This window comes from Anopheles arabiensis, chromosome 2 (genome assembly GCF_016920715.1).
Source record: "Anopheles arabiensis isolate DONGOLA chromosome 2, AaraD3, whole genome shotgun sequence".
Lineage (NCBI taxonomy): Eukaryota > Metazoa > Arthropoda > Insecta > Diptera > Culicidae > Anopheles > Anopheles arabiensis.
The window spans coordinates 17,193,489-17,220,593 of NC_053517.1; the positions used below are offsets into that span (position 1 = coordinate 17,193,489).

Here is a 27,105-nt window from a genome sequence, read left to right on the forward strand (position 1 = left end):
ACAAAGAACTGACTCGTGTGGACAGTGACGAACCTTAATTTATAGACTTCAAAAAATGAAAGGAACCTTTCGTCGGGTGGGACTAGGGCTAATGCTAATGCAAAAAAGCTAATGTAAAAAGTGCATGTGTAGGTGCGTGCAGAAAAACTTGATTCTCGGGTCACCAAGTGTTTAAAATCAAGTGCTGATAGGCTTATAGAACTGTATTAACTGTGTGGTACTTTGATTGCTATTTATATTGTTCTTGAACATCTGGTAGTTTGAGCCTATCTCTGGTGCATAAAATGTTTTTTGCCATAAAAGATTTATTTTATTGATAATCAATTAAAAGCACCTAGTATAATTTACATTTCAATAACACCAAATGTACCATATTACAGTCTAAGTCTTGGTTAAAGAATAATCATTGACGAAAAAATGTTTGGCTATGCTCTTCCTGAGGTTCCTACTCTCTGTTGTTTGTCAACAAAATAGCACGCTACGTGCCAAAGTGCGTTGACTTTCATGTCAACACGACATATGACGCAAACCCTGTTTGCGATACGCATACCGTACGCATTATTACGCGCACTTGTTTGTGGCACACGCTCGACACTATGATCCTTGCGCAGATAACCAGTAAAGCCTGTACTGTGCCGTTTCATGTGAAATTGAAGCGTACAACAGCCGCCCAACAACGATAATCGTTGTGATACTTGCTGCTCTGCGCAAGATTTGTATAAAAGTAGGAAACTAATCAAAACTGCACTAGAAGGCAATATTTAACTTGGTATGATTGAAGTTTTTGCTGAAAAAAGGAAAGCTTGTGAAAATTTATTTTGACCATTTAGGTAATTAAAAAGCTGATCCAGCGTTATGAAATATAGTAAATGTCGCAAAATTTTCTTTAAGCTATATTTTGAAATAATATACTGATTTACTTGTATAAGAAATTTGCGCATTAGTGCAATGTAACACATTGTTGTTCAAAAAACAAGTGCGCAATTAACATTGTCCAAATACTCCTTGAAGATACGTTTATGTCAAAACAGATATACCAATGGGCGTCATCATTGATCTAAATTGCAGCGAAGCGCTTGCAATGTCGTCCGCCTGTAGCAGTGTTGAAAATATTAATCACTATCGAGTGCAAGGTGAACGAGCTCACACATCGGTTCGGTACAACGCCCGGTAGCCACGTAGGCAGGAGACTGCACCATGCTCAGCTAGCGTTCGGACCGAAGCTGAAAACGAATGCCGGACACGCAGGGTTTTGTAGGGCTGGGGACAAAAAACCCACCACCCAGTAGCAGTGAGTTACGTTTATTAAGGAGACCGTTGCATTGGAGATGCAAAGTTAGCAGATACCTAATGAGCCTTATGATGACGCTTTCTGCACTACATGGATGTAGAATGCCGGATTCGATACACCGGTCAGTGGCTTGAAGTCGCCGTAGATTTCGTGCGACTTGGCGCGCTTGAAGATGGTCTGCAGGATTTCCTCGAAGATGCGCAGCTTGTGCGGGTAGTATGATAATCGGAACTCGCTCACATCGCTACCCGTGCTGATCTGGTAGTCCAGCGTGACGAGCGTCGGCTTGGAGGCCACGTACAGTACCGACGTTTTGATGTCCGTCGTGTGGCTGCTCTGTAAGTGTCGGAGGCAAAACGGTCAGTGGGTCATTAAGTTTAATGGCGAGGGATTAATAGTGGATTAAAACACGCACATTGTAGTAGATGCACTTGGCCGGCGTTGCACCAGTGTTCATGATGTTGTCGTAGTTGCGATGATCGATCAGCAGCAGGCCGCCCGGCTTGACGCACTTCTCAAAGTTACGTATGGCCTGGATCTGTTCGCGCTGGTCGCCAAAATTGTCCAGCAAGTGGGCGAAAGAGTTGCCCAAGCACATGACCGCATCGAAGCCACCGTTCAGCAGATGCTTGATGTCGTCGTACAGGGTGAGCCAGTTTGCTTCCTCGATAACTGCGTCGTTTAGTTTGTGATTCAACGAAAACTGTGATTAGTGTCGGTTACCGATTTCAAGTCCACCGCCATCACCTTACCCCAGTTGTCAAAGCTTGGTTCCTTGCGGCGGTTCCAACGCTCCTTCAGTGCGTACTTGAGCATCTTGTCCGAGGCATCGATCGATACCACCTCGAACCCTTCCTCTAGCAGCATGATCGAGTCGACGCCCGTGCCGCACGCAACGTCCAGGATGCGCCGAACGCCATTCTCCCGCAGCTTTTCCACCAGAAAGTTGCGATAGTTCTCGGTGCGGGACTTTTTGTCACCGATGAAAATTTCCCACACCTTGGCCGCCTTACCGTCGGCGTACTGGTCACGCACACCCTCCGCCGAGATGCCGTCCGAGCGGGACTGGAAAACGGTGTCGGCCTGCGGCATGTTGAGATGGTGCGATACGGTTCTGTAGGAGGAGGATTTGCGATGAAACATTGCATTGCGATTATTATATTAACGACTTGTTTAATCACACCATAAGTTACATGGTTGTTTAGTTGCGTTAATGTTGAAGTTTGAAAATGTGGATCATTAGAAAATGGCATAAACAGCGTAATATTCTAACCATGAATCATTCATCTTTGGATGTTGTGGATTGTACTAACTGATTTAGGAAAATAAAAACATCACAGAAACTAAGGAAACTATTGTACACAACAACCATCTTTTACAGGCAACTATTGACGTTTTCTAGACAAAAACATGTTGACATCCAGGCAAAACTTAGTGGCAACGACTTCATAGCTAAAAAAACTCATTTGCCTTGCTCAGCTTATCAATCTACACGTCAACTTGTTGTTACTATGCTGAGTAAATAAAAAAAACATCCTGTTTGTATATAAGTTGTATGACTTTCTGGGTTTATACAGGATTCCAAAGCAAGTTTGATTCTCGCTTCAGACTACGAAAGATAACCTGCCACAGAAAGGTCAGCATAATTCGTCCCTTTGAAAGCGTTACCATTCGAACAAAAAATCACTTCAGCTCCCAAAACTAACTCCATGTACTTACTGCACGACTAAAAAAAAAAACAACCACAAAATCCTTTCATAACCCTGACGTGTCACAAATCACACTGTAGAGACCGTTCCTCCTGCAGGCAACGATTGCATAAGCAAAAAAAATCACACCATATCCATACGCGCACGGTTCCTTCGCAGCAGTTCGTTCTCATGACTCCGCCCATCTACGATTTGCTAATTGTATGCTTGTCATTTGCACGATCCATTCAGCACGAGCCAGTTTGGCTGGCATCGGAAATAACCGCACTACCACAATGCATACGTGTTAGGTGGGGTGACTTTTCGAGTAAAAACCTGTGTACAACTCTCCGTCATGGTCACGGTCAAGGATTGGCCCAAGTTACACCACCATGATTACACGAGCGATGGAAAACCTGCGACAGCTTCAGCGACAGTACTTACCACCTTTGTTAGCGAGGAAGAAGCAAGCGAGGTAATGCTAGGACCAAAATCTTGACCACTCGCGACCAACGACACTTGCTTACTGCCGAGTGGCAAAAGACTACCCAAGCTCCTGTGCAACGTTTCCGCAAAACGGTTGCTCTTAAACCACGCCACGTACGGATCAAGACAGGATGGCACTGGCTGCACACTGGACGAGCTCGTTATCGCACCAAAACAACGACAAACACAACAACAACAAAAAACACACAAACCGAAACAAATAGCGTGATAGGGCAGAATTCGGCTCCGGCAGTTCTGTCCGGCCCCTGGCGGCTCAACTATGTACAAACACGCGGCGTTCGCAAATCTGAAGTAACAGGAATTAAAAATAAAAACGCATAAGAAAACAACAACAACAACAACAACTTGCTTCCATCAGCTGGCTCTGTTCGCGGTACACAGCGCGCACGGTGATAATGCGGAGCCGGCACACAGCACCAGGTCGACGATACCCTCTGAACTCCCTCCTGAACGGAGCAGGCAAAGCAGTAGCGCTTGCCGTACGAGTGTGCGTGGCCAAAGGTGACTTACATTTGTATCCAGGGCTACTGGTAAGGAAACACAATTCAATTGCTTTGAATTAAAGTTCTTTATTGCACTAAGATTGTCTTTCCATACGATTAGTCCCATCCGTCTACTGCCTAGCTTCGCTAACAACGCTTCGTTCACCTTCCGAATAGCATCGTACATTGCACATGAATACCTGTTAGTTTCTAATTATGTATTGCACCGCGCCATTCTCTTATATTGCACATATGGGAAGAGAGAGAGAGCAAGAGAGACAGAGTGTGTAAGTTTAAAAAAAAAAACAAAAGTATTTCTAAAAAATAAATAGTAAGTCTTTTTCTTTCCTCGTTTCATTAGTGCAGCAGAGACGCAAAAAAGTAAACCTTAACGCTAGAGAGCTCACTTTGTCTTTGGACAGTGATGCTGCTGCCCAGAATGGAATGCATTACCGTCGCCATGAGAGACACAACACAGTGCTCTGCGCGATGGTGCTGCTTTCGGTGCAGTGTGGAAATAAAGTACCAACCCCCCTGAACGTTGTACCATGCTGGAGGTCCTTAATCTACTGTGGAGACACGGCTTATAACCTACATTGCCTTGCATCATATTGCTACGTATATACGCCTATTGCCCGTTCGATTCGCCATTAAAATAACTCAACCAAGCTAGTGTGTAGTGTATTCCCCAGAAAAACTGTCACCTGCCATTGTACAGCGCTTAGCAGCTAGTTTGTCTAATACGGTTAAAACCATCCCCACGAGGCGCGTTCCTCTCTCTCTCTCTGACACACACTCACAAATTTCGGTCTCACGCACGACACCGTTTCTTAGTGGGTACGTTAAAAATGAAACACACAATAGCGCAGCAGCGTGTTGATGCTGGACGCCACTTTTCCCTTTTCTTGTGTGTGTGTGTGAAGGAAACGTTGTCAAACATTTTCCCTTCACGCTTATAAATGCGCGATACGATAACGGTGTGTGTGTGCCCGTAATACATACGGATAGGGTGTGTAGGGCAGTGCAGGGCGCAAATGGTGGGTGAATGAAACAACGAAAAAAGAAAAATGGGCCACATAAACCTCGGAAGCTCGTCTTCGCTGAGAGTAAACACTGAGGCTTGTTCTTCCTCGCCGCGAGGTGAAATCGCTCGATTTACTTTCAGGAAAAAAATATAGCTACATCCTACCTGTGCCCACAAATCAACTCGACTGTATCCCGATTACCATCAACACCCCCTACGGCAGATAGCCCAACGAGTCCTCGAGCCCGAGCGACGAGCTGACTGGCCGACCCGCCTGATAGTAGCTCTCCGACTTGGTCAACCGTTTCGGGGTCTTCAGCTCCTGCTTGGAACCGCGCACGATCAGCTCGGACTGCGTGGAGTGGATGTACTGATAGTCGTTGCCCGGCAGCTGCACCGGCAGGCCCTTCTTCTTCGTGCTGGTACTGTAGTGGTGCCGGTGGTAGTGCAGATTGCTCGTGCTGCTGGCCCCGCTCGACCCCCCATTGCCGAGCGCCGGTTGCGGCCGGTGATGATGGTTCCGCTGCTCGCTGCGGTGCTGGTGGTGCGTGTGGTGATGGTTGTGGCCGTGATGACGGCCGGACGACGCACCCCGATGGTCGGCGGACTTTTTCGCGGTGGACACAAGCGACGAGCTGCCGGACGTAGCGCTGGACTGTGCGTCCGCCTTCAGGTTCGTGATGTCCGTCGTCTGGCTGAGCTTGACGTCGGCAAACTCGGCCGCCACCTCGACCGTCTTCTTCACGCTCAGCGCCTCGGACGCTTTGACCGGGCGGCCACTACCACCGACCGTAAACAGCTCGTAGTCGAGCGCGAGCTTGTCCACCTTCGTCGGTTTCGCCGCGCAGTGCTTCTGGCCGTGGACGCCGGCAATGGTACCTTTGCTAGCACTACCACCGGTGGCGGCACACTTTGCCACCTGACCGTGGCGCGTGGAGCAGTAGCACTTCTCGTTGCTGATGCAGCTGTCCGTGTCGCACCAGGTGGTGGAGCCTTCCTCGTTCGGCGTTTCGCCCATCGAGCAGTAGCACTTGTCCTCGCTGCGGCAGCTCGGGGCCGAGCTGCGGCTGCTCGCCTGGTGCAGCTTGGCGTTGATGTCGTCCCCGCCCAGGCTGCAGTAGCAGCGGTCGGCCGACGCACAGGTGCACGCGTCCGAATCGTAGCTACACTCCGAGCACGACACGTAGCTGGAATGGTGGTGGTGGTGAGAAGAACACATTCGCAATTAGTACACCGTGCAATTAAGGGGGGAGGTTACATTCTGGGCTTACCCGCTCGAGCTGTTACGGTTGTGCGCGGTCAGCGTATGCTCATGTCGAGCGTCTGAAACTTCCGAACCACTAGTTGCAATTCGGGATCGGTCCTTCTTGCCGGCCGCCTTAAGATCCAGTGACAGCTGGTCCGCGAGCTGATGTGCCCGGCCACCCGGTGCCGAGCCGTGCCCGCCGGTCCCGTGCCCGGCAGCAGCTGCAGCAGCGTGCCCTGCACCTCCGTTTCCAGCTCGCCCGCCACCGACGCCATGGCTGCCGCCGGTGCCGTGCGACCCGCCGGCTCCTCCGCCGCCGCCGGCGCTCTTTTTGCTGCGAAACTTACCGAACCGAAACACCTTCTTGAGCCCTTTCGCACCGATCAGCAGCTTGCGGCGCTGGTTCTAGAGAGGGTTGAGGGATGCGGGGTAAGTGGGTGGTAAGGGAAGAGCGAGAGAAGAGGAAAGTGCAGAAAATAAGCGGAAACCGTTTAGCAAGATCGGACAGACACGGGAAGGGTGTGCTTTCGCTTGTTTGCTACAGTTTTGTTGTCAACAAAATCGTTCACTACGGAAATGAGGTTAGCAAAACAGCGATAGAGAGTTTGGTTTTAGTTTGAAAGATTTGGTAGATTTATTAGTTTGCCGTTCGTTCGTTTCTACACTGGTAGTGGTGGTGATAGTGGTCCAGTAATCAGTGGGAGTTGAGTTTTTTGTTCTGTTTTGTTTCAATGTTTTGGTGCGTCACGCAGTCCTTCCTAGCCCCGCATGCCGTACCATCGGGCAAGTCGGATTTGCTTATCATCCTAACCAACTACGGCGGAAAACACGGGTCGCAAAGTGTCGTAATGTTGTGTTAGCCTAAATCGCGTTCGTTAGTTGCCATTTGGCGCTCTCCGCGCGTTCACTCCGACCCTCTGCGTATGTCTACAGTCTACAGTGCAGTTTGAAAAGAAGAATAAGAAGAAGAAACCCGCCTCCCGGTGCGTCGCTGATGCGTACTACAACCAACACTTGTACTAGCTAAAAATGTCCCCCCCCCCCAGACTCTGTCATGCGTCGTGCGGTCGGTTTCATGTCCGTATGCGTAACCGATACCTACTCTCGTACACCGCCTCCCAGCTTACCTGCACGTTACTGTTTCTTCGCTTCAACTTCTTCTTCTTCTGCCGGCGCATGATGCTCTTCGACCGCTGGTACAGCTCGTCCTTGGTCAGCGTCACCGCCAGCTTGAGCAGAAACTCCTTGTAGATCGGCTTCAGATCGTTGAAGGACATGCCGTCCGAGTTGATTATGGCATTCAGGATCTCGTCCAGCGAGTGCAGGTTCTCCTGCAGCCGGAACTCGTTGAACAGCTCGCTGAACCCGAGCGGCGATCCGCCCCCGCCGCCCACCTTGCCCGTGTGCCGGCGGGTGGCGCGCGATTTGTACCTGGTCAGGCCGGCCGTGTTGAGGAAGCTGCCGGAGCGCGGTATGGCCACCCGGGTCAGTATGTCGCCGGTCGAGTTGTCGGTCAGGGCCGGGTACGGGCCCTCCTTCCCGGCGACGCCCTGCTCGTCCGTCGAGTGGCTCCGGTCGGTGTAGATTTCGTCCAGCAGCGGTCGGTTCGATACTGTGTTGGCGAGAAAAGTGACAGTGAGACGGAGACGGGAAGGGAGAACCGATTAGGATGCTGTTGCGGAGTGCGCGGATCGCGTGCCACTTACTTGCCCGCGGCGGGTTCGGCGGTATCGGCGGTGGCCGCTTGCTCTTCACGTTCTTCTTCCTTCGCTCCTCGGTCGACGATTCGTCCTCGTGCGGGCCGGCGACGGCATCGCTTTCGCCGCTCAGCGAGCTCGTCGCGCTGCGCTTCATGCGCGGCGGCCGGGGCGGCGGCGGCAGCATGCTGCGCTGGCTGGCGCTCGATCGCCGCGACGACAGCTTGGTCGAGCCGCCGGGCAGATGGGTGTTGGTGGTGACGGTGCTGCTCGCAATGCTCATGCAGCTGACGCCGTTCCGGTTCTTCGGTCGCTTGGGGCGCTGGTTCTGCAAAGGATGTGCACGGTATGAGGGGACACAATACATCGTGGCTATACATCGTAGGGACTCGCAGCATTACTTACATCGCCACTGCTCATGTGCGCCATCAGGCTTTGGTAGAGCGTCGCCGCAATCACGATGGCATCTTCCGGCGTCTGGCAGACGAACCCGTGGCACTCCAGCTGCCGCGGCACGCTCGTCGATCGCATCACGATCGCAAACAGCGGCGAATGGATGCCGGACGACAGGCGGCGCTTGTCGGCGGCACTGTGAACGGAGGGTCAGTTGAGCACACAATTGCAATGGTTAACCCAAAAAAAAACCCAGACACCCTTCCCTTACCTTAACGGACGGAAGAGCGTGCTCTTGTCGATGTTCTCCGGATCGGTGATGAGCGGCAGAAAGGCAGCACCGCCCTCGGCCCCCGACACGACGAACTTTACCGCCGACCAGACGGCGATGTTTTGAAAGGGCGTTACGGACGGTTCCTTGCCACTGCCCGCCCGCACCCGCAGCCCGATCGGGCTGATGTCCAGCGAGCCTCCGGTCTGTGTCTGTGTGTGTTGTGTGTGTGTGTGTGGCAATGAAAAATTGAGAGTGTGAAAATTCATTAATCTTCTCTGTACGATGTCCGCGCTTTGACAGGTTCATCCCGACCCCGATCGGACACTACCATTGCTTTTTCTTTAACTCTCTCGCTATCTCTCTGTATCTCCCCTTGCCCAATCCACTCGAGTAAAACGGTTGACCCCGTATAAGCTGACCCATTTCCCGGTTTGCTTTTTTATCGTGTACAAGGGGCATGTCTGATCGATACCCGAAACATTGGCCACAATCATTCCAATTTTGGGCACTTTAACTGAAGGAAGCTTCGTACAGAAAGCTAGGGAAAGGAAAGGGCATTGTATGCGAAAACACACGCACAAATGCGATCTTTACTAGCAAAAATCTGTCCAAAACGCCGCAACGAGATGCGCACGAGGTCAGCTTACGCCGAAAATGCCGAAAAATCCAGGTTGGCTCGAGTGCGCAAACGGTGGCGTTGAAGTAAAGAAAAGAAAACCCCCCCATCGAAACCGGACCGCACGTTCGTTCGTCCGTTTTTTTTTGGGTTTTATTTTTGTTGTTGTTATTGGTTGGAGTTTCTCTTCACGGACGCCGGATTTTATGTTTTCCTCGTGCGTTTCTCGGCTGCTATCGAAAACGGTTGGAACGGCGCTCGAACGCTCGCCCAGGGTAAGTGGCACAGCCTGTTGATAATTAACGTTTAACACAAATATTGGGTGCCCTATAGCTGTTCAATTAACCGGCCGCTGCACCGAGGTAGCCGCATGCACACGGCGCAAAGGGCTCACACGCCATCCGAACAGGTGGCCAGTAGTAACGTGCGTAGATACACAGTGGGGAAACACTAACTAGACAGAGTAACGCATGTAAAGTGTCCAGTTAGTGCAGTCAACGGTTAGATGATTACTAGTTTTGCTCGAAATGAAACTAAAGGAAAACGGACAATGAAGAAAAACCCTGCAGATGGGCAGGAAACCCGCATCAACCTTCACTCGACGGCACAAAACGTTTCGCGCATCAGCTAATTTGATAATGCGTAATAGTGCGCCAGTACGCCACACAGATTCAAAATGCACAGCAGAAAATTTGGCAAATTTGGCTACGCTTAGCCGGCCTTAATGAGCACTGCACACCATTATCACGTTAGCAGTTAGCCTCCCACTCCCTCCGCCCCCCTATTTCGATCAAGCCTGGGAGCGATGATTAGCTGGTTAGCTTTTGGCACGCTCACCCTCCCCCGTGCTCTAGGCTGTGCTGTGAAATGCTTAATTTGATAATCGGTCAATTAATTAAGCTGGTTGGGAATGTGCTTTTTTTCTCTCCAGAACGGTGAGATAATGCTACACCAGCCACATACAATATGCGCACTTTCAGGCGCGCTCGGCGCTCTGGGAAAGGGTGAAATTTGTACAACCGAGCGAAGGTGCTTAATTCGGCCGCGTGATAACTGTATTTTCTCTATTTCCTTACACGATAACACGCTGCCCAGCAGGTTCCCGAAACACCACGATATTGACCTACGCCGGTCTACGCAATTATGTGATTCTTCCAATGCAGCGCGCAGGAATCGTTATTATCGCCTAACCATGTCTTGTTGGTACACGCCGGGCGAGTAACGGGTTCCGGCTGCCACTCGAAGCCCATAATTTGGGTGGATTGGGTTCATAACAAAGCAAATAAAAAAAAGAGCAAATGATTCGAACGATGAGTGTTAGTTGCGCCTAGGAAGTACAGTGGTTTGCACCGATACGCCGATACCGATTGGACGATGGTCGAACAGGAAAGCGCTACACAAAAGGGGCCGGTTCGGTGTTCGCAGGGCTTGAAAAATTGCTTAGAAAAACATAATTTGAGCGAAATGTGGGTCATTATTCTTTTGAGTGGTCGCCGCTTTCGATGCGGCTAGGGTTGAAAGGCAAAGGTGTAGTGTTGTTGGTGTAGTTATCGCTTTTTTTCGATCTTTCATTGACGTATTTTAAAAGGTTTAAATATGTTTTTCGAGCTTGAGTTGAAGAAGTGCTTCCATGTACTGAGCGTTGTACTATTCTTTAGATAATGGATAGTGGATAGTGCAAAGGAGTGAAGCTGAAAAACAAGATCATCCCATCTACATACAAGAGGCTGTTGAGCACTCTTTTGCAATTTTTTGAATTATTACAACTTTAAATTGATTTGTTATTTATTATTTATTGATTAAAATTGAGTACTTTTTGTGCTTGAGTAACTTGAGTACCAATTTTGATCGATTTATGGTTAATTAGTGATGAAGTGTTCGAGTCTGATCGCTTGGCACATCTCGACCACTAATCCTGTAGGTCTGAACGAATGATATGCTTAGCCTAAGCCGTTTAACTCGATTAGTATTACAGGGTTTCGAATCTGATAAGGGAATAGTTTAATCACTTATGGGAATGTTGCAAATCGGTAGGGGAATGTTGCAAGAAAGCTGTGGAAGTTTGCAAACCATATAGGGAAGTGTTGCATACAGGGAAGCTGCGAATTGATACCGATGATGTTTCGTGTTGTCTAAAAAACATAATTTAAAGTGGTTGTCGTCTTGCCTTCAGCTGTACACATGATAAACTAAATAATTTCACTAAATCCACGATGACAGCTCCACAGTATGCTTTCAAAATTCCCCTGGTCTATTACTACACTCCCCTATATGATTGCAAACTTCCACAGCTTGCTTGCAACATTCCCCTACCGATTTGCACCATTCCCCTAAGTGATTAGACTATGATTATTCGAAACCCTGTATTTTTCCTCGAAACTTAGCAAAACTGTTAACAATAGCTGTTCTTTTTTAAATATAAAAAGTCGAACATAAAACACCCACAACACCCCAAGGAGATAATTTAGAGAGGCGCTTTTGTTCATTGAAACGCTTGTACCACGGTTCAGGTGACAATCGCCCGTCATTAATCTGCTGCGTCAGTTCAATCAATTAGAGACTCGACTCGAACTCATTTACGTTTTGTTTTGATGTTTTTTTTCTTCTTGTTTTTTGCCTCATGATACTTAATAGCAATCTTCTCGTTAAATAGCACTTTCACTCAAACGCGGGCCACTGGAATAGTTAAAAACGGGGAAGAGTAAATTTCTTTACAGGCATGAAAAAGGTACCATCGAGGCTGGTGATCTTTCTCGCCTGGTGCCGCTTTTGGTTTCACTTTTTTTTTGTCTTACCCGCTTGCACTTGAACGTTAGTGCAAAATCAGTAATTAAACCAAAGCAAAAGTCATTTTGCAGGAGAAGGAGGCTGGGTAAGGGATGACCGAAGCTCCAACGCATTTAAACGACCACGTACCCGACATTGATCCTAAAATGTTCGTAGTCCTCCCCCCCGCCGGTTCTTGTGCAGCCCCTATTTCATTAGAAGAGGTTATGCACAAATTAAAACCGAAAGCACGTGTGCCCGGCACACCGCGCGCTCATTAAACCAAACGCACTGGGAGGAGCGAAAGTTTAATGCTTCGCTTGGAGTGATTGTGCAAAAGAGGGCTCTTTTTTGTGTTAGTGTTTAGTCTATGGTTTGTCTGCCTTAGTGCTTTATAGCACGATCATCATCTTTTGGGCACGTATCGTGTATGCAAATGGGGCATGGAAAATCGTTTGATGCTCTTTACCCGAGCTGTGCGAAAAGCGCGAGTACTTGCAGGGCCAAGGGAGAAGCGAATGCCGCGGAAGAAGGTTATCGTAAAAGGGTAAATCTAGCGCGATTCGGGGAAATCGCTGCTTCGCCGCAGCTGAAGATCGGTTATTGACATAAACTCGGGCACCGAAAAGTGCGGCACACGCACAGCACAATACGCGCGGCGAGAGAGTTTTGCCGTTGGCTCGTTATCATGTGCCCAGTGCCGGACATTGTTTTGGCCAGCAGAGAGCGTCTTAGAAAAAGCGAGAAACAAACCCCTATGGTCCGGAAGGCGCTCTTGTTGTACGGTTTGTTTGGGACTTGAGCGTTGAGTAAACACTGATACCGTGTGCTGCCCGAATTCAAAACCACATACAGCAAACCCGATCCCATAAACTACCCCTTAATGAAGCATTTTCCACCACCATCGCGCCCGCAATAAGCAGTGCTTCGGCAAGGAAACGGAACGAGAAAATCACAACATCCCAAACTGAAATAAAACCACCACTCACGAGGAGACTCGTTGGCAGTTGTAGCGCCAACACGGTCCACCAACCGAACGCGCAAACGGATTCGACGTATCACTCTCTCGGTGGCGCTTCGGTGCGTATTTGGGTGAAATTTTGGATTTCAAATCAAAAACCTTCGTCTGCTCTGTGGTACCACCACCGCCGCTAGCCCCGCGACGACCGCGAGTTCGCCTTTCTCCGCGTAACTATTTTACCATTTAATCAGTACAGCCGGATCAGGGTACGAAATCGACCGAAATAGTTGTGTGCTCGGGCGGGGAAAATGAACACTGGCTGGCAGTTTCTTCCGCCGTCGCAGGCAGCCGGACATTAAAAGGCCTTTTTCTCCGATCGATCGCAATCAAATTGTCACCGTGCTGCTGTCGTTCGGTAATCGTTCAAATGATTTAATAATTAACAAACCACATTTCGAGCCAAGGTGATCGTCATGGACAAGCAAAGCAGAAAAAAAATTAAAACTGACGCCACACACTAAACGGTATCGGTCGTTATATGTGGAGTGAAGCAGTCAATTTTATTCCCCCAAATAATGTGCCATTAGAAGAGAAGCAATATCATAAAAAAAGCTGCAATTGGCACACTCAGACCCACGCTAACAACCTTTTGCCGTAATCTTTCCCCACTGTGTGTGTGTGTTTACCATTGCAAATACTGTAATTAGAGCACGTGCGAAAAAAAAACAAATACACACCACCGCTTTGAAGCTCGGCCCGGGGAATGGTCCCTGTTTGGGAAAAATGGCTACGGGGAAAAATCGAAAACCAGACTGCCGTTAGTGGCCGCGGAGGCTGCTTCTTGCACCCGGTCTCCAATCACAGCCCCGATGCAGGCAGCACCGCCTAATGGAGCAGCGCCGAACGGAACTGGTTTTGCATTGATTTGGATCTTGATTTTCCTGACCAAAGACCGACTCTGGGAGGGAGGCAGCAGAAATGATTGTGGGGTTTTGTGCCTTTTTTTGCGCACCCGTGGTGCAAGTGTTGACTATCTCAGCGGGAAGGTGTACAGGGAAGCTGAGCTGTTTTATTTGCTGTTCAGATTCACTGGTGGTTGTTTTTTTGCGCCACCCTATGCGCTCTAACCTTCAATAAGGTTTCCGTTTTACTTCCACCACCAGTTGGCAAAGTGGGTCGTGTGGCCGGTGTTGAATCGCCACCGTTTACTTTCTTGCAACGCGGATGCAACCCACCCGTCCCGGGCGTGTGGCCGGATGGATGGTCTTCGGACCGACTGGGCGAGTTTTCCTGTTCCGTACCAGTTTCCACCGTTCCCTGTTTCCAACGAATTCAATGCCACATTCGTCGCTGGTCTAGGATATCGCTATGTGTTTCGCGATTCGCCGATGGACGGAAGGGGAATTGTAATTGAAAAATTGTTGCAATTAAAGTGTGTCAAACTGAACCAGTTTGAGGAACCCGTGGCGCTCACTATCAGCGTTTGGATCGCTGGACTATCATCGGGAGCGTTCGCATTGGGGGTCGAAAGCAAACAACATGCGCACATACGGATGTGTTTTAAGCAAGATCTCCGTACTGCATGCTGACCTACTTTGGGCCGGTAACACAAAGAGCACAAGAGTCCAGGGCAGATAGAAGTGGTGCACACGCACGCACGCTGAATATGGGTCATCGCTGGTGAGGGTGAGAACATCTAGAAGGGCCCTAAGTAGGACCCCAGTGTAGTTAGATTCTCCTTTTGCTGGTAGATTTAGTTCACGGCTCGCGCTGTTAAAACGATACCTTTGCCGAGGGAAATGCTTTTGCTCTCATTTAAACGATAGAGGGATAGCGTTCGGGGGAGGTCAAACACATCCTCTGGACGTGAGTCAGAGCTCCTACAGCTTGCTGCAATCTTTCAAATTGATATTGATGTATTTACAACACACCTAACATTCCAAACCCACCTTTTTAGCTGTGCATGTAACCCACTGTAACACCTTCTTTTTTTGTTCCTCTTCTGCATTGACCAAAAAACTCTTCAAGGTTTGTTTGTAGTGGGAGGAGCTCGCTAACCCCATGCCACTTGCGTCAACCCCTTAGGTCCGTTACACGGTGGGTGATGATTTATGCACATTTCACAGTTCGTTAAGCAAAGCTGGCGCTTGCTGGCCACCACAGATGAGAATGTGTGTAACAGAGCTTTACTGTGTGTGTGTGTGTGTGTGTGTGTGTGTCTTCTCTATGTGCCACCTTCAGCGAGCGATCATAATTAGTCGCATTATGAGATTTCTTTTCGGACCCCCTAAAACACTCTTTCCCTCCCGCTATCCGGTAAGGCCCGAATCCTTCCGAAACGATAGGATTTCACACGATTGGACCGTGTTAAACCGTCCCGCCGAAAAAAGAGAAGAAAAAAAAAACACCGAGCACTAGCGATAGGTGTGAGCGGCCAATTTCACTTTCCACCAATTTACGCTCAACGCCCGCTCCACCCCGCTGCCCATCGGGCATGCGAGCGTGACGAGTCGTGAGTCGTGAATCGTGCCCCGGTGGTGACGTAGTACGTGCGTGCTGCGGATGGCGGTGCGATGCTGAGGTGCTTACGACTCTCGCGGGTACGCCTTCTGCCTCAAACCCCCCCGTCCCACCTTCGTTTGCAAGCACGCGCCTCATTCACATGCAATGTGCGGCGGGTGCGCAAATGAGGGATCACTTTGACGGTGCGCATGAATATGCGAAATCGTTAAATTACCCCCACGGGCCGAAGCGAGACGCCGGTGCACTGGAAAGCAAACGCTAAAACATTAAGATATATATTCACGACGATCTTGTTTCTTTCTTTTTTCTTTTTCTTTGGTTTTTGTTGCTTTGATTTCATCTTTTACATTTTATGGATTTTATGACTATTTAAAACAGGCCCACTCATCGGTGGTGCGATGATGGCGAACGAGCGGGTTTGGGAATTTTAATGATCGCCCGGGAAAGCTGATGCAGCAGCGGGCCCCGGTTTGCTCGATGCAATCATGCTCATTGTGTTGCGAACGGCGAAGCTTTGCAGCGGAAACTTGTTCGATGCAAAACTCCCGGCTGGAATTGCTTGCAAAATCAAAATCAATCGCTTACATAACTTGACAATGTGGTTTTCTTCATACCCTCTCAAGCTGACAGGAATGATATCTCTTCAAATAAAGAAGATGCTCGTTTGGCATCTTCTTTGGCAACGAAAGAGAATAGCAGCTCAAGCAGCAACATCCAAACCAACCTTTTCCCAATCAGCAAAACAGTACGCGATGGTGCGGTTATGAACAGCTGAAGTAGCACGCCAACCACTGGCAACAGGCCATTTGTGTCAGCCCTGTGACATGCCCATAAAACACAATGTACACCGCAAGCACCTAAAGGCCATGCAAGATTGTGGGTCGTTTTGAATGGTTTTTCTTTTTGCATCTAAAACATTCCTCCAGGAGCGATTTCTTTCACCTGCGGAGGATAGATTTTCCTTCCCGGCCGCTAATTGCTTGGCGAAAGATCAACCGTCAGCATTCACGATGGTTTCGTACCAAAAAAAAAATGGTTGCTGTGGATGAGTTGTGGAGAAAAAAAATCCCTCCCTGCATTTACCAACAACGGCGGACAACGGAGTCGTTTCCGTTACGGCAAAATGAATTTCTGTGCTCAAACCTCTGTGCCCTCCGGAACGGCTTGGCACGGTTTTTTTTTTTTTTGGTTTCGTGCTCATGGTAGCTGTATTGTTTTTGGACCTGCTTTGGGGTCAATCTTTAGGAAAACGAACCTACTTGCACGTTTGGAGGAACGGGACGGGAGCGTTGAGTAGTCGGGAGATGAGCGCATCGAATAAAACCCAGCGAACGGAACTATCTATCTGGTTCGAAATGAGACGATCGGTCCAGGGTGAGTGATATACTGAGGAAGATATTTCAATCAGTTTCTCTCGCTCTTGATCGCAGCGTGCGTCGCAGCGTGTGAGCAAAGGTGCAAATATCTTCATCCACCTTGTTCGTTGTCTTAATCGTTTAATACTGTACGCGAAAGAAGACACATGTGTTTTACCATCAAACACAGCTTGCACCAATGGTAAATGGTTAAAGCTGGTTAAAAACTCGCCTTTTCGCATCGCTTTATTCCCCGCGGTTCGTCGCTTTAGCCTTTAAATCCCTGCACACCGGTCCATGGTCCATGCGCTTCGTGGCTTGCATGCGCATCGAGGCAAACCACACACTCTAAGGGGCAGTTTAATTAACACGCGTAATTTTAAACACGCACACCGCTTCCTCGTTCGACCGAGAGATGTTCAATTTCATCTCCGCTTAAGGAAGCAAAACCAGCAAACAAACAAACGAAAGCAACTTCAGACGAGTGTTTGTCGACGAATGTCTCTCCGGTACCGGTGAGCATGCTGGAAAATGGAAAAAAATAAAAAAACGATTTAAAGCTGACCGATGCAATGTTTTGCTGCACGCGCCCGTTTCATACACACACACACCATTTGCCCCGAACGCTGCGAGCAAACAAACCACGATCGGGCATCCATCTGCGCGTGATTGGATCGATTGTTTTGAAAGGAAAAGAAATTTGTCGAACAATCAACACCGTTTGTGCGCTTTGTTGTTGATTTTGAGCTCGCGATTCAATCTTCGAATGATTTTCACATGGTAAAATGGGTGGCCGGCCAAATACACTGCCGAAAAACATGCACACACACACACAGCTTTTCCTCATTAGCGAACGTGCGCTGGTGATAAAATCTTTGTTTGCAGAAATGTGCGATCCGTTAATAAAGGTGTGCGTTTGGTTCACTTCCGGAACCAGGGTCTCACACGGTGCACGCGTATATGTGCGGCTGATGCAGCTGTAACAGCTATGAGATCGAAATATACCAGCCCGTAAAGGGGAGGGGGAGGAGGTGGTTAGGTAATCGAGCCACCAATAACACCGGGCTGCAGCCGAAAACTGATCCGCTAAATTTGTGTTAATAAATTCGATCATTATTTAACCATGCGAATGATGTTAACGATCAGGAGTCTCGTCAAGTCGTTACAATCGATCACTCTGAGGTTACGGTAACACGGTAACACGGTGGAGATGTGGTTACTTACCCCGTGTCCTGCACCGCTCAGGTACAGCTGTCGCAGAGGCTCCTGCAGACCGACCAGGCTGGTCACCTTATCCTTCAGCGGCAACGATCCGAGACACCGGACGCTGAAGCTTTGTACATTGGCCGTGCTGCCACCGTTCTCCTTCGCCACGTCCGTAAACATGCGCTCGATCTGGGCCTGCACGCTGTTGCTGATCTCGCGCCGGGCATCGCTGCCGTGGCGGGACACTCCGCTGGCCGCACCGCCGGCCGAACCGCTCGCACCGGCCGCACCATTGCCGGCGGGACGTTCGGTCGCCCCCGGTGGTGCACCGGTGGCCGCGGGCTGTCCACCGGTACCGGCCGCACTGACGCCACCGAAATCGCGCAAACTGCTCGCCACCGCGCTGATGTCCAGATTGTCGCGATCGTTTATGATGGCACCGGCAAGGCTGCCCCGGCTCAGCCCACTGATCGACGAGGAGCGGCGGCGGCCGTTATGCGAACTGCGGTCATCCAACCGCTGGCTTATGATCGATCTGCAAAGAAAGACGTGAGTGAAGGGAAGACCATGCAATGAGATAGATGGTAGGCAGGTTGTATTGCATGTATCAGTGAAGTGTATCCTCCCAAGTCCTCTAGTTCCCAATCTACTCTCCACAGGGAAGGAATCAGTTAATGGTGGACTGTTTGCTACGATTGTTGCTCTACTCCGCATCGCATTCTACTGCAACGACGCGCTTCTTCTCGCTACAATTAGTACAGCTAGGCTAACGCGCAAATGGGAAGGAATGGGACGTGGTTAGTGGACTTAGTCTGGGGGCACAACAACTACCGCTTCCACCGTACCCAGTGTGAATAGGATCATCGCCGCAGCCGTAAGGATAGTGGTGGCTACTGTTGCAGTTAGGTTCGCAGCCGCCGGCGTTACTGTTATTGTTATGGTCGTAAAAGCATAGCTGGTGGATTAGGTACACAAAAAAATCACTAACTGTTTGCCACATTGAACCGAAATGTTCGGATGACGATCATCGAGCACGCACTGCTGGTTGCACATTTAAAGCTCTAACGCTAGGCGGGATCGGGCGACAGGCGGTAAGCGACTCGCGACGTGTCGCTGGGCGTTTGGGCACACGGATTCTGTTCTGGGAGGTGGCGGTTTGGACCCGACTTTTACTGCCGTTTCTGTGGGGTCAGTGTCAGTGGGCTGTGTGCCTGAACTGAAGATTAGGAGGAGCGAACACTACGTCAAGTTTGTGCAACACTTATCCACTATGGCACTATGGCACTGCGACACGTTGCTTCGTATCGATTCGTACAGCTGCGCATCTTTATCCGAAACAGAACAAAACAGGACCCCTTTTCTCAGGTCATTTGCACCGCTGTCAATGATTTCGCGAGGCACACTTCGCTCCGAGGGAAAGCTTCACCACTGTACTACGCACTACGCGGACGCACTTACAGCCGAACACTACACTTTCGCACACTGGCCAAACCGTACTAACAGGAGCGTAACCCAGTCCAGCGTCCAGTGCCGACCCGCTGCTTTCGATGAGGTCGGAAAATTTTAAACATTTATGAGCGATCCACCTTAGCAATGGTTTCGAGCTTTCGAGGTGTGCCGCCCGTCACGGAATCTCGGTCAATGAAATGCGCTATCAGTTCAAGCTGAAACACTGGCGTAAACTGTAAATTTTTGGAGTGCCGGACGCTACACCACTCGCTCTCGTGGTGGTAAATGATATCACGCCAAACTTTTCACAACAAATTCTGGCCAAACAAATGTACTGCAATCCACTGGAACAATGCACTACGCCAATAAAATGTCCCACCAAATGCAAAGCACTACAAATGCCCGTAGGAAAAGATGCAATTTTCTAATCTTCTCAAAAAGCCGCAAAGCAGGAGAAGCACACCCGTACGGTACCGCGCACTGTAAGCTATTGAGCGTCGGGCATCGGAAGCACTGTACCCTAGGTGCGAATAGATCTTCGTTGCGCTCGCTACCACCGCACGCTCGGGCCTACGCTGCTCGAGCACGCGCCACCGACCAAGGATTGTCCATTTCTTTTCCTCTCCATCTTCAGCACACTGCCTGGAGCAGGAGGAAGAGGAAGAGGGAGAGGGGAGGGCACTCAGGGCAGGCATAGGAAGAAAAACTACTTTCTAATGCACGAAAGCTTTCGCGAAGCGTGGGCTTTTGGGCTGGCTGTGCTGCACATGCAGCAACCGCTTGCCTACCTTCAGGGGTTTACGCGCAGTTCGAGCTCGAATTCCAAAGCGCACAGCGCGGCTTTGATGCGGCCGTTGGTGCAGCGAGGGCGCGAACGAGGATGTAATGCAACCAGTTTTTCCGGCCCGATGCGATGCGGTGGGGGGGGGGGTGCCCGGAAGCGAAAAATGTCGTTCTCCTCGATCCGAGACCCTATTCCGAGTGGGTTATCTGCGCTGACCCATATCGCGAAGCGGGCGGGCAGCAAGACCTGGATGCTGGCGCAAGTGTACGCGCTGCACGCGAAATGACGGTAAGTGTCATTGAAACACGAGCGTAATGAAAATGGGTGACCCACATGTTTTGGCCGCTCTGGAGTGGTTTTCCACCAGTCTCCCAGTCCTTGCGCGAAGGACTTTTTGCGATAAACATATGTCACTGTAGTGGCAGCGCTCCGTGCATGTTCACTGCGAGCAACGGGACCGAACGTAGACGCCAACTTACTTACAGAGGAATGCCATTAGAGTGGCATGACACCTCCGGGGTAGAGGGAAGGAAAAAACTGGCTGTCAGATCGAATGTTTGTCGAGATTTATCTTTATTGCTGTCGAGTCAGTTTTTTTTTGCGGTGAACTGATTTATCCAGGTCTGGACGACAAACTGCACGTTCTCACTATCAAATGAGTTGACAAATTAGGATCAAATGGATTTGCTGAGCTCGTCTTTCTGCTATAAGAAAAGAGCAGTTTTTCGTCCTCGTTCAATTGATATTTTATGTGAAATTATTGCTTCGTTTAACATAAAATGTATTATAAATTTAAAAAACATACTTAATTTTCGTTACTACTTCTTCCACATCAAAACGTTTGTTGGGAATTGCCAAAAGGTAATCAAACGTTACCAATGCTATGGTTCTGTGTTTGTTTCGCGCTAGTGTTTGTGAGCTCGCACGTTCAAAACAATCCATTCGCGTACAGCACTCGTGATCAGCCTGACAGCAATCTCTCAGGGAATTTAGTTCATTATCAACAGCCACATTCGTGGCAAGTGTCAGGAAGATGTTGTTTCTTACCCCGATCAGGTAAGCTTTAATTTTTGTCAAACCATCCCAAATCATGTCATAGTAATCATTTACTCTCAGTGCCATCATTCTGATACTTTTTCCAGTGTCCAGCGATGCCCTAAATCTCAGCTGCAGCATCATCCATCCACTGCCGATCCCAGCCGAACGTTACATGTGGACACCGACGCACGGTGTTCCCGGCAAGCAGGAAGAGCACGAGGAAGTTTGCATCATCGCGAGTGCCCGACTGAACAGCACCATCGCCACCAAAGTGCGCTTTCCCAAGCAACAAACAATCGAACTGTTCTACGCCTCGATTCCTTCCTTTGGGCCCGATCTGTTCGTCCAACTGCACAACGCCACCCTGGCATTGGAGCTTCGCAAGGGCACCGTGACGGAGCTGCGGTACGGTAGCAGCACACTAAACCACTTGAAAATCAGCGACACCGGCCTGGACCATTTCGAAGTGCTGCCCGAGCGCGACATCCCGCTGCAGACGCTCATCATTCACGAGCGGCTCATAACCGTGCTGCCAGTGAGTGTGAACGTGCTGGCCGGCCTGAAACTGCTCGACCTGTCCGGCTGCTCGCTCACAACGCTTGACCTGAGCGAACTGTTCGGGCTCGATGCACTGATCGCCCTAAACGTTGCCGACAACCAGCTGGCCACGGTTGGAGCGAGCGGCCCAGTGAATCTACCGGCCCTGGCCAAGTTCGATGTGCACCAGAACGAGCTGTCCCAAATCGACCATTTTCCGGACCAGTTTTCCGCCCTCCGGTACACGCGCATCCTGCAGAACCGGTGGGACTGCGAGTGGGTCAGTGCGGTGAGGGAGAAAATTTGGCACCGCAACATTACCGTGCTGGGGACGGACTTTCGGTGCGGCGGGCGCCGAATCAACAACGGTGGGCTGTGCTGTACGTACGCCCACCCGTCCCGGGCACGGTTGGCGATCGCGAAAGCGATGCTGTCCGTGCTGGAGGAGCTGAGGGCGGCGGCGCCCGATGCGCCAGCGATCGGACCGCTGATAACGTTCAAAGTGTTCGAGAACGAAACCTTGGACGGGGTGGTCGGGGTAGAGATGGATCGCGTTGGAATCTATTTGCAAGATCCGATCGGTGCACCGTAAACAAGATGTCGTTGTGTATGTGTGTGTGTGTGTTTGAGTGCGTCCGGTGTGTTGCTTTTAGGTTTTATTCTTTCAGTCACGATAAGGGATCAGTACAGCGCACCAGCTTGTGATCGGAATCGGTCCAATCGTTCTTGAAATGATCGGTTTCACACCATTGCCCTTTTTACTATTCATGTAAGTAGTACGCACACACACACAGTAATCATTTCACCCCTTCTGGTTTGTAATTAGCTCTCTTCTAGCGATCCCACCCTCTCCAGCCAGCAGCAGCAGCAGAAATGCGATCGAATGCTCCCGTGTGCAGCCCAACTCCACCTGCTTCATCGAGGGCGTCTCCTTTGAATCCACCGCCGACGAGTACCTGACCATCTTCCCCCCCGCAACGCACATAATTATGCAGGCGAGTGAAATTCTACACTTCGCACCCCATCTGTTCGATGCACTGCCCGGGACGGTCTTCCTAACGCTGAAGGGCAGCATCATTCCGGCGCTTACCTTCCGCTCGGACGAGCTGCGCTCCCTTCGCATCGACGCCACCGAGCTGCGGGAGCTGGCCGTCGCTCCGCTCGTCAATCGACAGCTCAACACGCTCATCATCACCGGAAACCCGCTGTCTGTCATTCCACCCACCGTGCGCTACCTGACCGGGCTGTCCATGCTCGACCTGTCCAACAATCGGCTGCTGCACGTTCAGCTCGGCTGGTTCGAACCGATGGCCGGCCTGCTGGTGCTCGACCTTTCGGGCAATCGGATCACACGGCTCGTCGTTCACGCGTCCCTGCGGCTGGTGCGGCTGGAAAACTTCTGGACCAACCACAACCAGCTGCGGCGCATTGAGTTTTTCCCCCGCTTTGCACCGGCCCTGCGCCGAGTACGGCTGGTGGAGAACTATTGGGCGTGCGAGTGGGTGGCGCAGGTGCGGGAATTGATTTGGGCCAACCAAATCCAGGTGCACGGTGCAGAGCATGCGTGTCCGGAGGCGCAAGATGGAGGGCTGTGCTGTTACGAGGGTCAACAGCCGTTTAATGAGCTGGACGGTGGTTTGGAGCGGGAGGCGAATGGTGACGATGAAGGAGGACAGTTTGGGAAGACATACGCACGTGTGGAAAGCTATCTGCAGGCGCGGGACAGACAGCCGGCCAGAGCGTGCAACGTGCTGGAGCAGAAGTATCGCACGCTGGTCGATGAGAAGGAACTGCTGGAAAGGCGTTTCATCAACACGGTACGGGAGCTCGAGCGAACTGTGAGACGTTTGACGGCCGAGCTGACCGAAGCACAGGACAGGCTGCGCACGCAGCACGTTCGTTTAGCATGATTAGGTTAGTGTATGGTTACCCGTGTTACGATAAGTCTACAAAAAGTACCACCAAACACCACCACACTAAATAAATGCACCACAACCACATACCACCGCGAAGCGTGCCAATGTTTCCCACTCACCTCGTGTCGTCGAACATTGCGTCTATCCGCAGCTTGTAGATGCTGTTGCGGCTCACGGTGGACGTGGTGTCCAGCTGGTCCGCATCCATCAGCCGGAAGCCGGACGAGACACTGGAACCGCGCCGCGGGCGGCTCATTCTTTGCGAACCGTCCATATTGTACGTGACCATCGCTTTCATCCAGGGCGTGGGGAACCAATGCACTATTCACACACCACACATGACTGTGAGGCCCTGTTTGGGGTTCGGTGGTCAGTAACGCTTACAACTTTATCCTCCAAAGCGCCCCAATCGCTTCAACACTTTTCTCGTGTACAGTATTCTTTACGAACGACTTGAAATGTAATCATGTCATGCACTTCCAACACTTCTCTCTCCAAATTTTGTTTTACTCACTTCAGTTTAAATCTAATTACACACACCGCTTTGTGCAATGATATTCGGTAAGTTTTAGTACCACTTACACAGCCTTATTTTTTCGCCTTCGGAACACGAAACAGTTGCTCGGTCAACAGTAATCGATTAGCGCGTTTGACACGTTAGTTAACGCACACCGAACAACCGCACACTTGACCCATTTAGTTTCCCCATTTGCTTGCAAGTTGTTTCCTATTCGTTCCTATCGTTCCTATCGTCTTCTCGCCCGGCAAGCAGCGCACGCTTCGATCGGTAATCAATGCTTGATCGCGATGAGGTCGCACTATCAGTCGAACATGCTGGTCAGCACCGCGAGTACGAGTACGATTGCGCGAGTTTTGTTTTGTTTTTTTTTTGCTTTTTTTTCTCCACAGTACAATCCACTTGTGCTTTCCCAAATGGCCACTGTTCGGAGGCTCCGGTCCGTGTAACCCGTAACGGGAACGGGTTTAGTGTGTCGCCGATGCTCGCTATAGGGCTCCGGTGTTTCCCGTCTTTCTTACGCCCTTTGCGGTTGCAATAGCTGTGGTTAGTGGTTATTTCAATGCTCCGCGGAACGAAGCGGTTGAAGATCCGGCCGCATCCAATTGCGGGGCGATTGGGTGATGCTCAAAACGCGCGAAGGCGATGAGCTGCCGAGAAGCGCACGGGCATAATTTTCGGTACTGATCGTGGACGCGCTCTTGTTTCAAGTTCAATGACGCAAACGGCTGCTGGCGCTGTCGATGATGGCGACGCCGAAGGCCTCCGCTTGATTGATGGAAAGGAGAAAATGGTAAGAAAGAGGAAGAAGGTTACTATTGCGTTACGTCTAACCGGGTGCCACGGATGTGCACGCCACGAGCCGATCGGAGTCGGTTTTTTTGTGTGTCTTCGTGTAATTTGTGTTTGCCCACGGCGTGTGGGGTGGCTTGTTTGGGTTGCTGCTCAGTGGGTAAGCCGTTTTGGTGGCAGCAGAGAAAATTGTATGGAATCAAGCGATGAAGAAGAAATGGCACACGCTGACCATGGCGCCCCGGCCCAGCCGTCGGAAGTTCGAACGAGATGGTACTTCTCTCACTGCCTAACCTGCTCAATGTCAGTCAGCTCGGAAGTGAGCGGCGGTCGATTAAAACATCAACACTGGCTGGGTAATGAATTAGGCGGCTTTCTAGAATTGGTGGCTGGGCAAGTGAACACGGCGAGGTGAAATTTGTAGGCTACATTGCCCAACGCGTGTAGCGTTCATTAGCTAGCGGATAGTTCCGATCTCTGTTCCAGCGCTGCGAACTAGGCACGTAATTGTTTTTCTGGCCTTCAATTAAAAGGAAATTTATTAAATATTGATTTAATGGGATGGTGAATGTTGGATGTTTTTGATTATTTGGAACATTTCAGATCAATAACTTTTCCACCAAAGTAAAGCACTATTACATAGCCAAAAAAAAAGTTTTGATAGTGACCTTAAACATGAACGTTAGACAATTATTGAGCTATATAATAGACTCGTTTCGAACAAACTTGTTTTTCTTGATCACGATTTACGCAATTTTATTTAAAAGAAGGTTCTTCGACCATTGGTTTACTCTTGTGTTTGTGATAAATAGTGAAAAACTTAATATACAATTCTTCTGAACATTTTCCCTCCACAAATTGCGATTTAAAAAGACTGAAAGGATTTAAAAGACTGCAAACAACAGCAGAAGATTGTTTGTGACATTAAGATTTTCGCAGAATATGTCGGATCTATGTTTCGTACATATCAGACGCATTCTACTGATCAGATTGTACTAAGTTTGTATGCTTAATTCTGTTTCAGAAATTCCGCTCAATGTTCGATTCCTGGCAGTGTTGTAACCGATACTAAAGGTTCCTCTATCAAATATCGAAATTTCTACCACATCGATTCTAGGTACTAAATTTTAGCTACCTAGCACAATTTATTGAACAAAGTAATTTGATAGTCGACTACTTGCTATAAGGGAATGAAAGGCTGAATGGTTAGCACCGACAAACCGACGTGAAGCTGGCGTTACAAAAGTGTCCCACACGAAAGTACTGTCATTTACCAGTGAGGCAATCACTTCTGTCAAAGTAAGCTCTGTTCACTGCTGCTTTGATGTAAACAACTTTTCTATATACAAATTGCGAAGGAAGTGTGAGGCAAGATTTTGTGAGAATTATTGGACAAAACACCCAAGAAAATCATTTTATAAGTTTCCAAATCAATGCAAAAGATGTGAGAAGTACATAAAACAATTCGCATTGGAATTTGCGAAGAAAAACAAAAAGGGGATTTAGCAGTTTCTTCCCTGTGCCAGTGTAGTAAGCGAATCATTATAGAGATGGCGCTAGTGTTTTCATTTGAAATAAGGAGACAACTTTTGAAGCTCATTTTGTTCGAAGTGTCACGTCGGTTTGTCAGTGTGGTTAGTTCTGTGGTGGATTGCTTATAGCAATATCTTAGTTGTAATCAAGTAGCCATTGGTTACAGCAACCGTGGTTACACTGAATATCGAATAAATGTAGTTAGTCTTAGTTCACTCTTAGAACGATGTACATCGTCTTTCAATCGCTCCCACAGTTCCTTCAACGTTAGTTCTTCTAGTAAGCCTAGAGTTGCTTCAAAGAACGCTGCCATTCTATTAATGTTTCATTGCAACGAAAGCCATCGATTGAATTGCCTCCTACTCTCCATTTTAATTCGCTGGTTTCCTTCGTTCTCATTCAAACGAAACGAAATCCCGCAGCGTTGACTTTGAAACCGGGTATGTAGGTTGCGTCCCTAGCAGCTATCCACACCAGGCTCGCGTGTTCACGCTTACACAAATACAACGA

General features: G+C 49.5%; 3 protein-coding genes and 1 long non-coding RNA gene across 6 annotated transcripts; 2 read left to right on the forward strand and 2 right to left on the reverse strand.

Annotated features, from left to right (window-relative positions):
* Positions 1-1,250: 1,250 nt before the first annotated feature.
* Positions 1,251-3,572, reverse strand: LOC120896517 (glycine N-methyltransferase). Its single transcript, XM_040300697.1, has 4 exons — positions 3,424-3,572; positions 2,044-2,405; positions 1,707-1,963; positions 1,251-1,627 (listed from the first exon to the last, which is right to left on the reverse strand). Exons 2-4 carry the CDS (start codon positions 2,381-2,383, stop codon positions 1,358-1,360), a joined length of 867 nt encoding a protein of 288 aa, XP_040156631.1. The 5' UTR covers positions 2,384-2,405; positions 3,424-3,572; the 3' UTR covers positions 1,251-1,357.
* A 57-nt stretch (positions 3,573-3,629) lies between these two features.
* LOC120896518 lies at positions 3,630-4,442 on the forward strand. The gene is made up of 3 exons (XR_005738435.1): positions 3,630-4,016; positions 4,090-4,255; positions 4,330-4,442. It is a non-coding gene; the product is annotated as an uncharacterized LOC120896518 (long non-coding RNA).
* A 304-nt stretch (positions 4,443-4,746) lies between these two features.
* On the reverse strand, positions 4,747-24,817 carry LOC120896507. Of its 2 annotated transcripts, none has more exons than XM_040300683.1 (8): positions 23,873-24,817; positions 18,048-18,564; positions 8,600-8,811; positions 8,341-8,524; positions 7,945-8,263; positions 7,366-7,850; positions 6,264-6,643; positions 4,747-6,179 (listed from the first exon to the last, which is right to left on the reverse strand). In XM_040300683.1, the coding sequence occupies exons 1-8, from the start codon at positions 24,049-24,051 to the stop codon at positions 5,207-5,209; spliced, it is 3,249 nt and encodes a 1,082-aa protein (XP_040156617.1). In that variant the 5' UTR covers positions 24,052-24,817; the 3' UTR covers positions 4,747-5,206. The 2 variants fall into 2 exon arrangements, with proteins under 2 accessions (XP_040156617.1, XP_040156618.1); XM_040300684.1 differs by lacking the exon at positions 23,873-24,817 and adding an exon at positions 19,018-19,951.
* Positions 21,189-23,842, forward strand: LOC120896516. 2 transcript variants are annotated; one of them, XM_040300696.1, is made up of 3 exons: positions 21,189-21,318; positions 21,379-22,606; positions 22,675-22,786. In XM_040300696.1, exons 1-2 carry the CDS (start codon positions 21,296-21,298, stop codon positions 22,427-22,429), a joined length of 1,074 nt encoding a protein of 357 aa, XP_040156630.1. In that variant the 5' UTR covers positions 21,189-21,295; the 3' UTR covers positions 22,430-22,606; positions 22,675-22,786. The 2 variants fall into 2 exon arrangements, with proteins under 2 accessions (XP_040156630.1, XP_040156629.1); XM_040300695.1 differs by lacking the exon at positions 21,189-21,318 and having other exon boundaries at positions 22,445-22,606; positions 22,664-23,842.
* Positions 24,818-27,105: the final 2,288 nt, after the last annotated feature.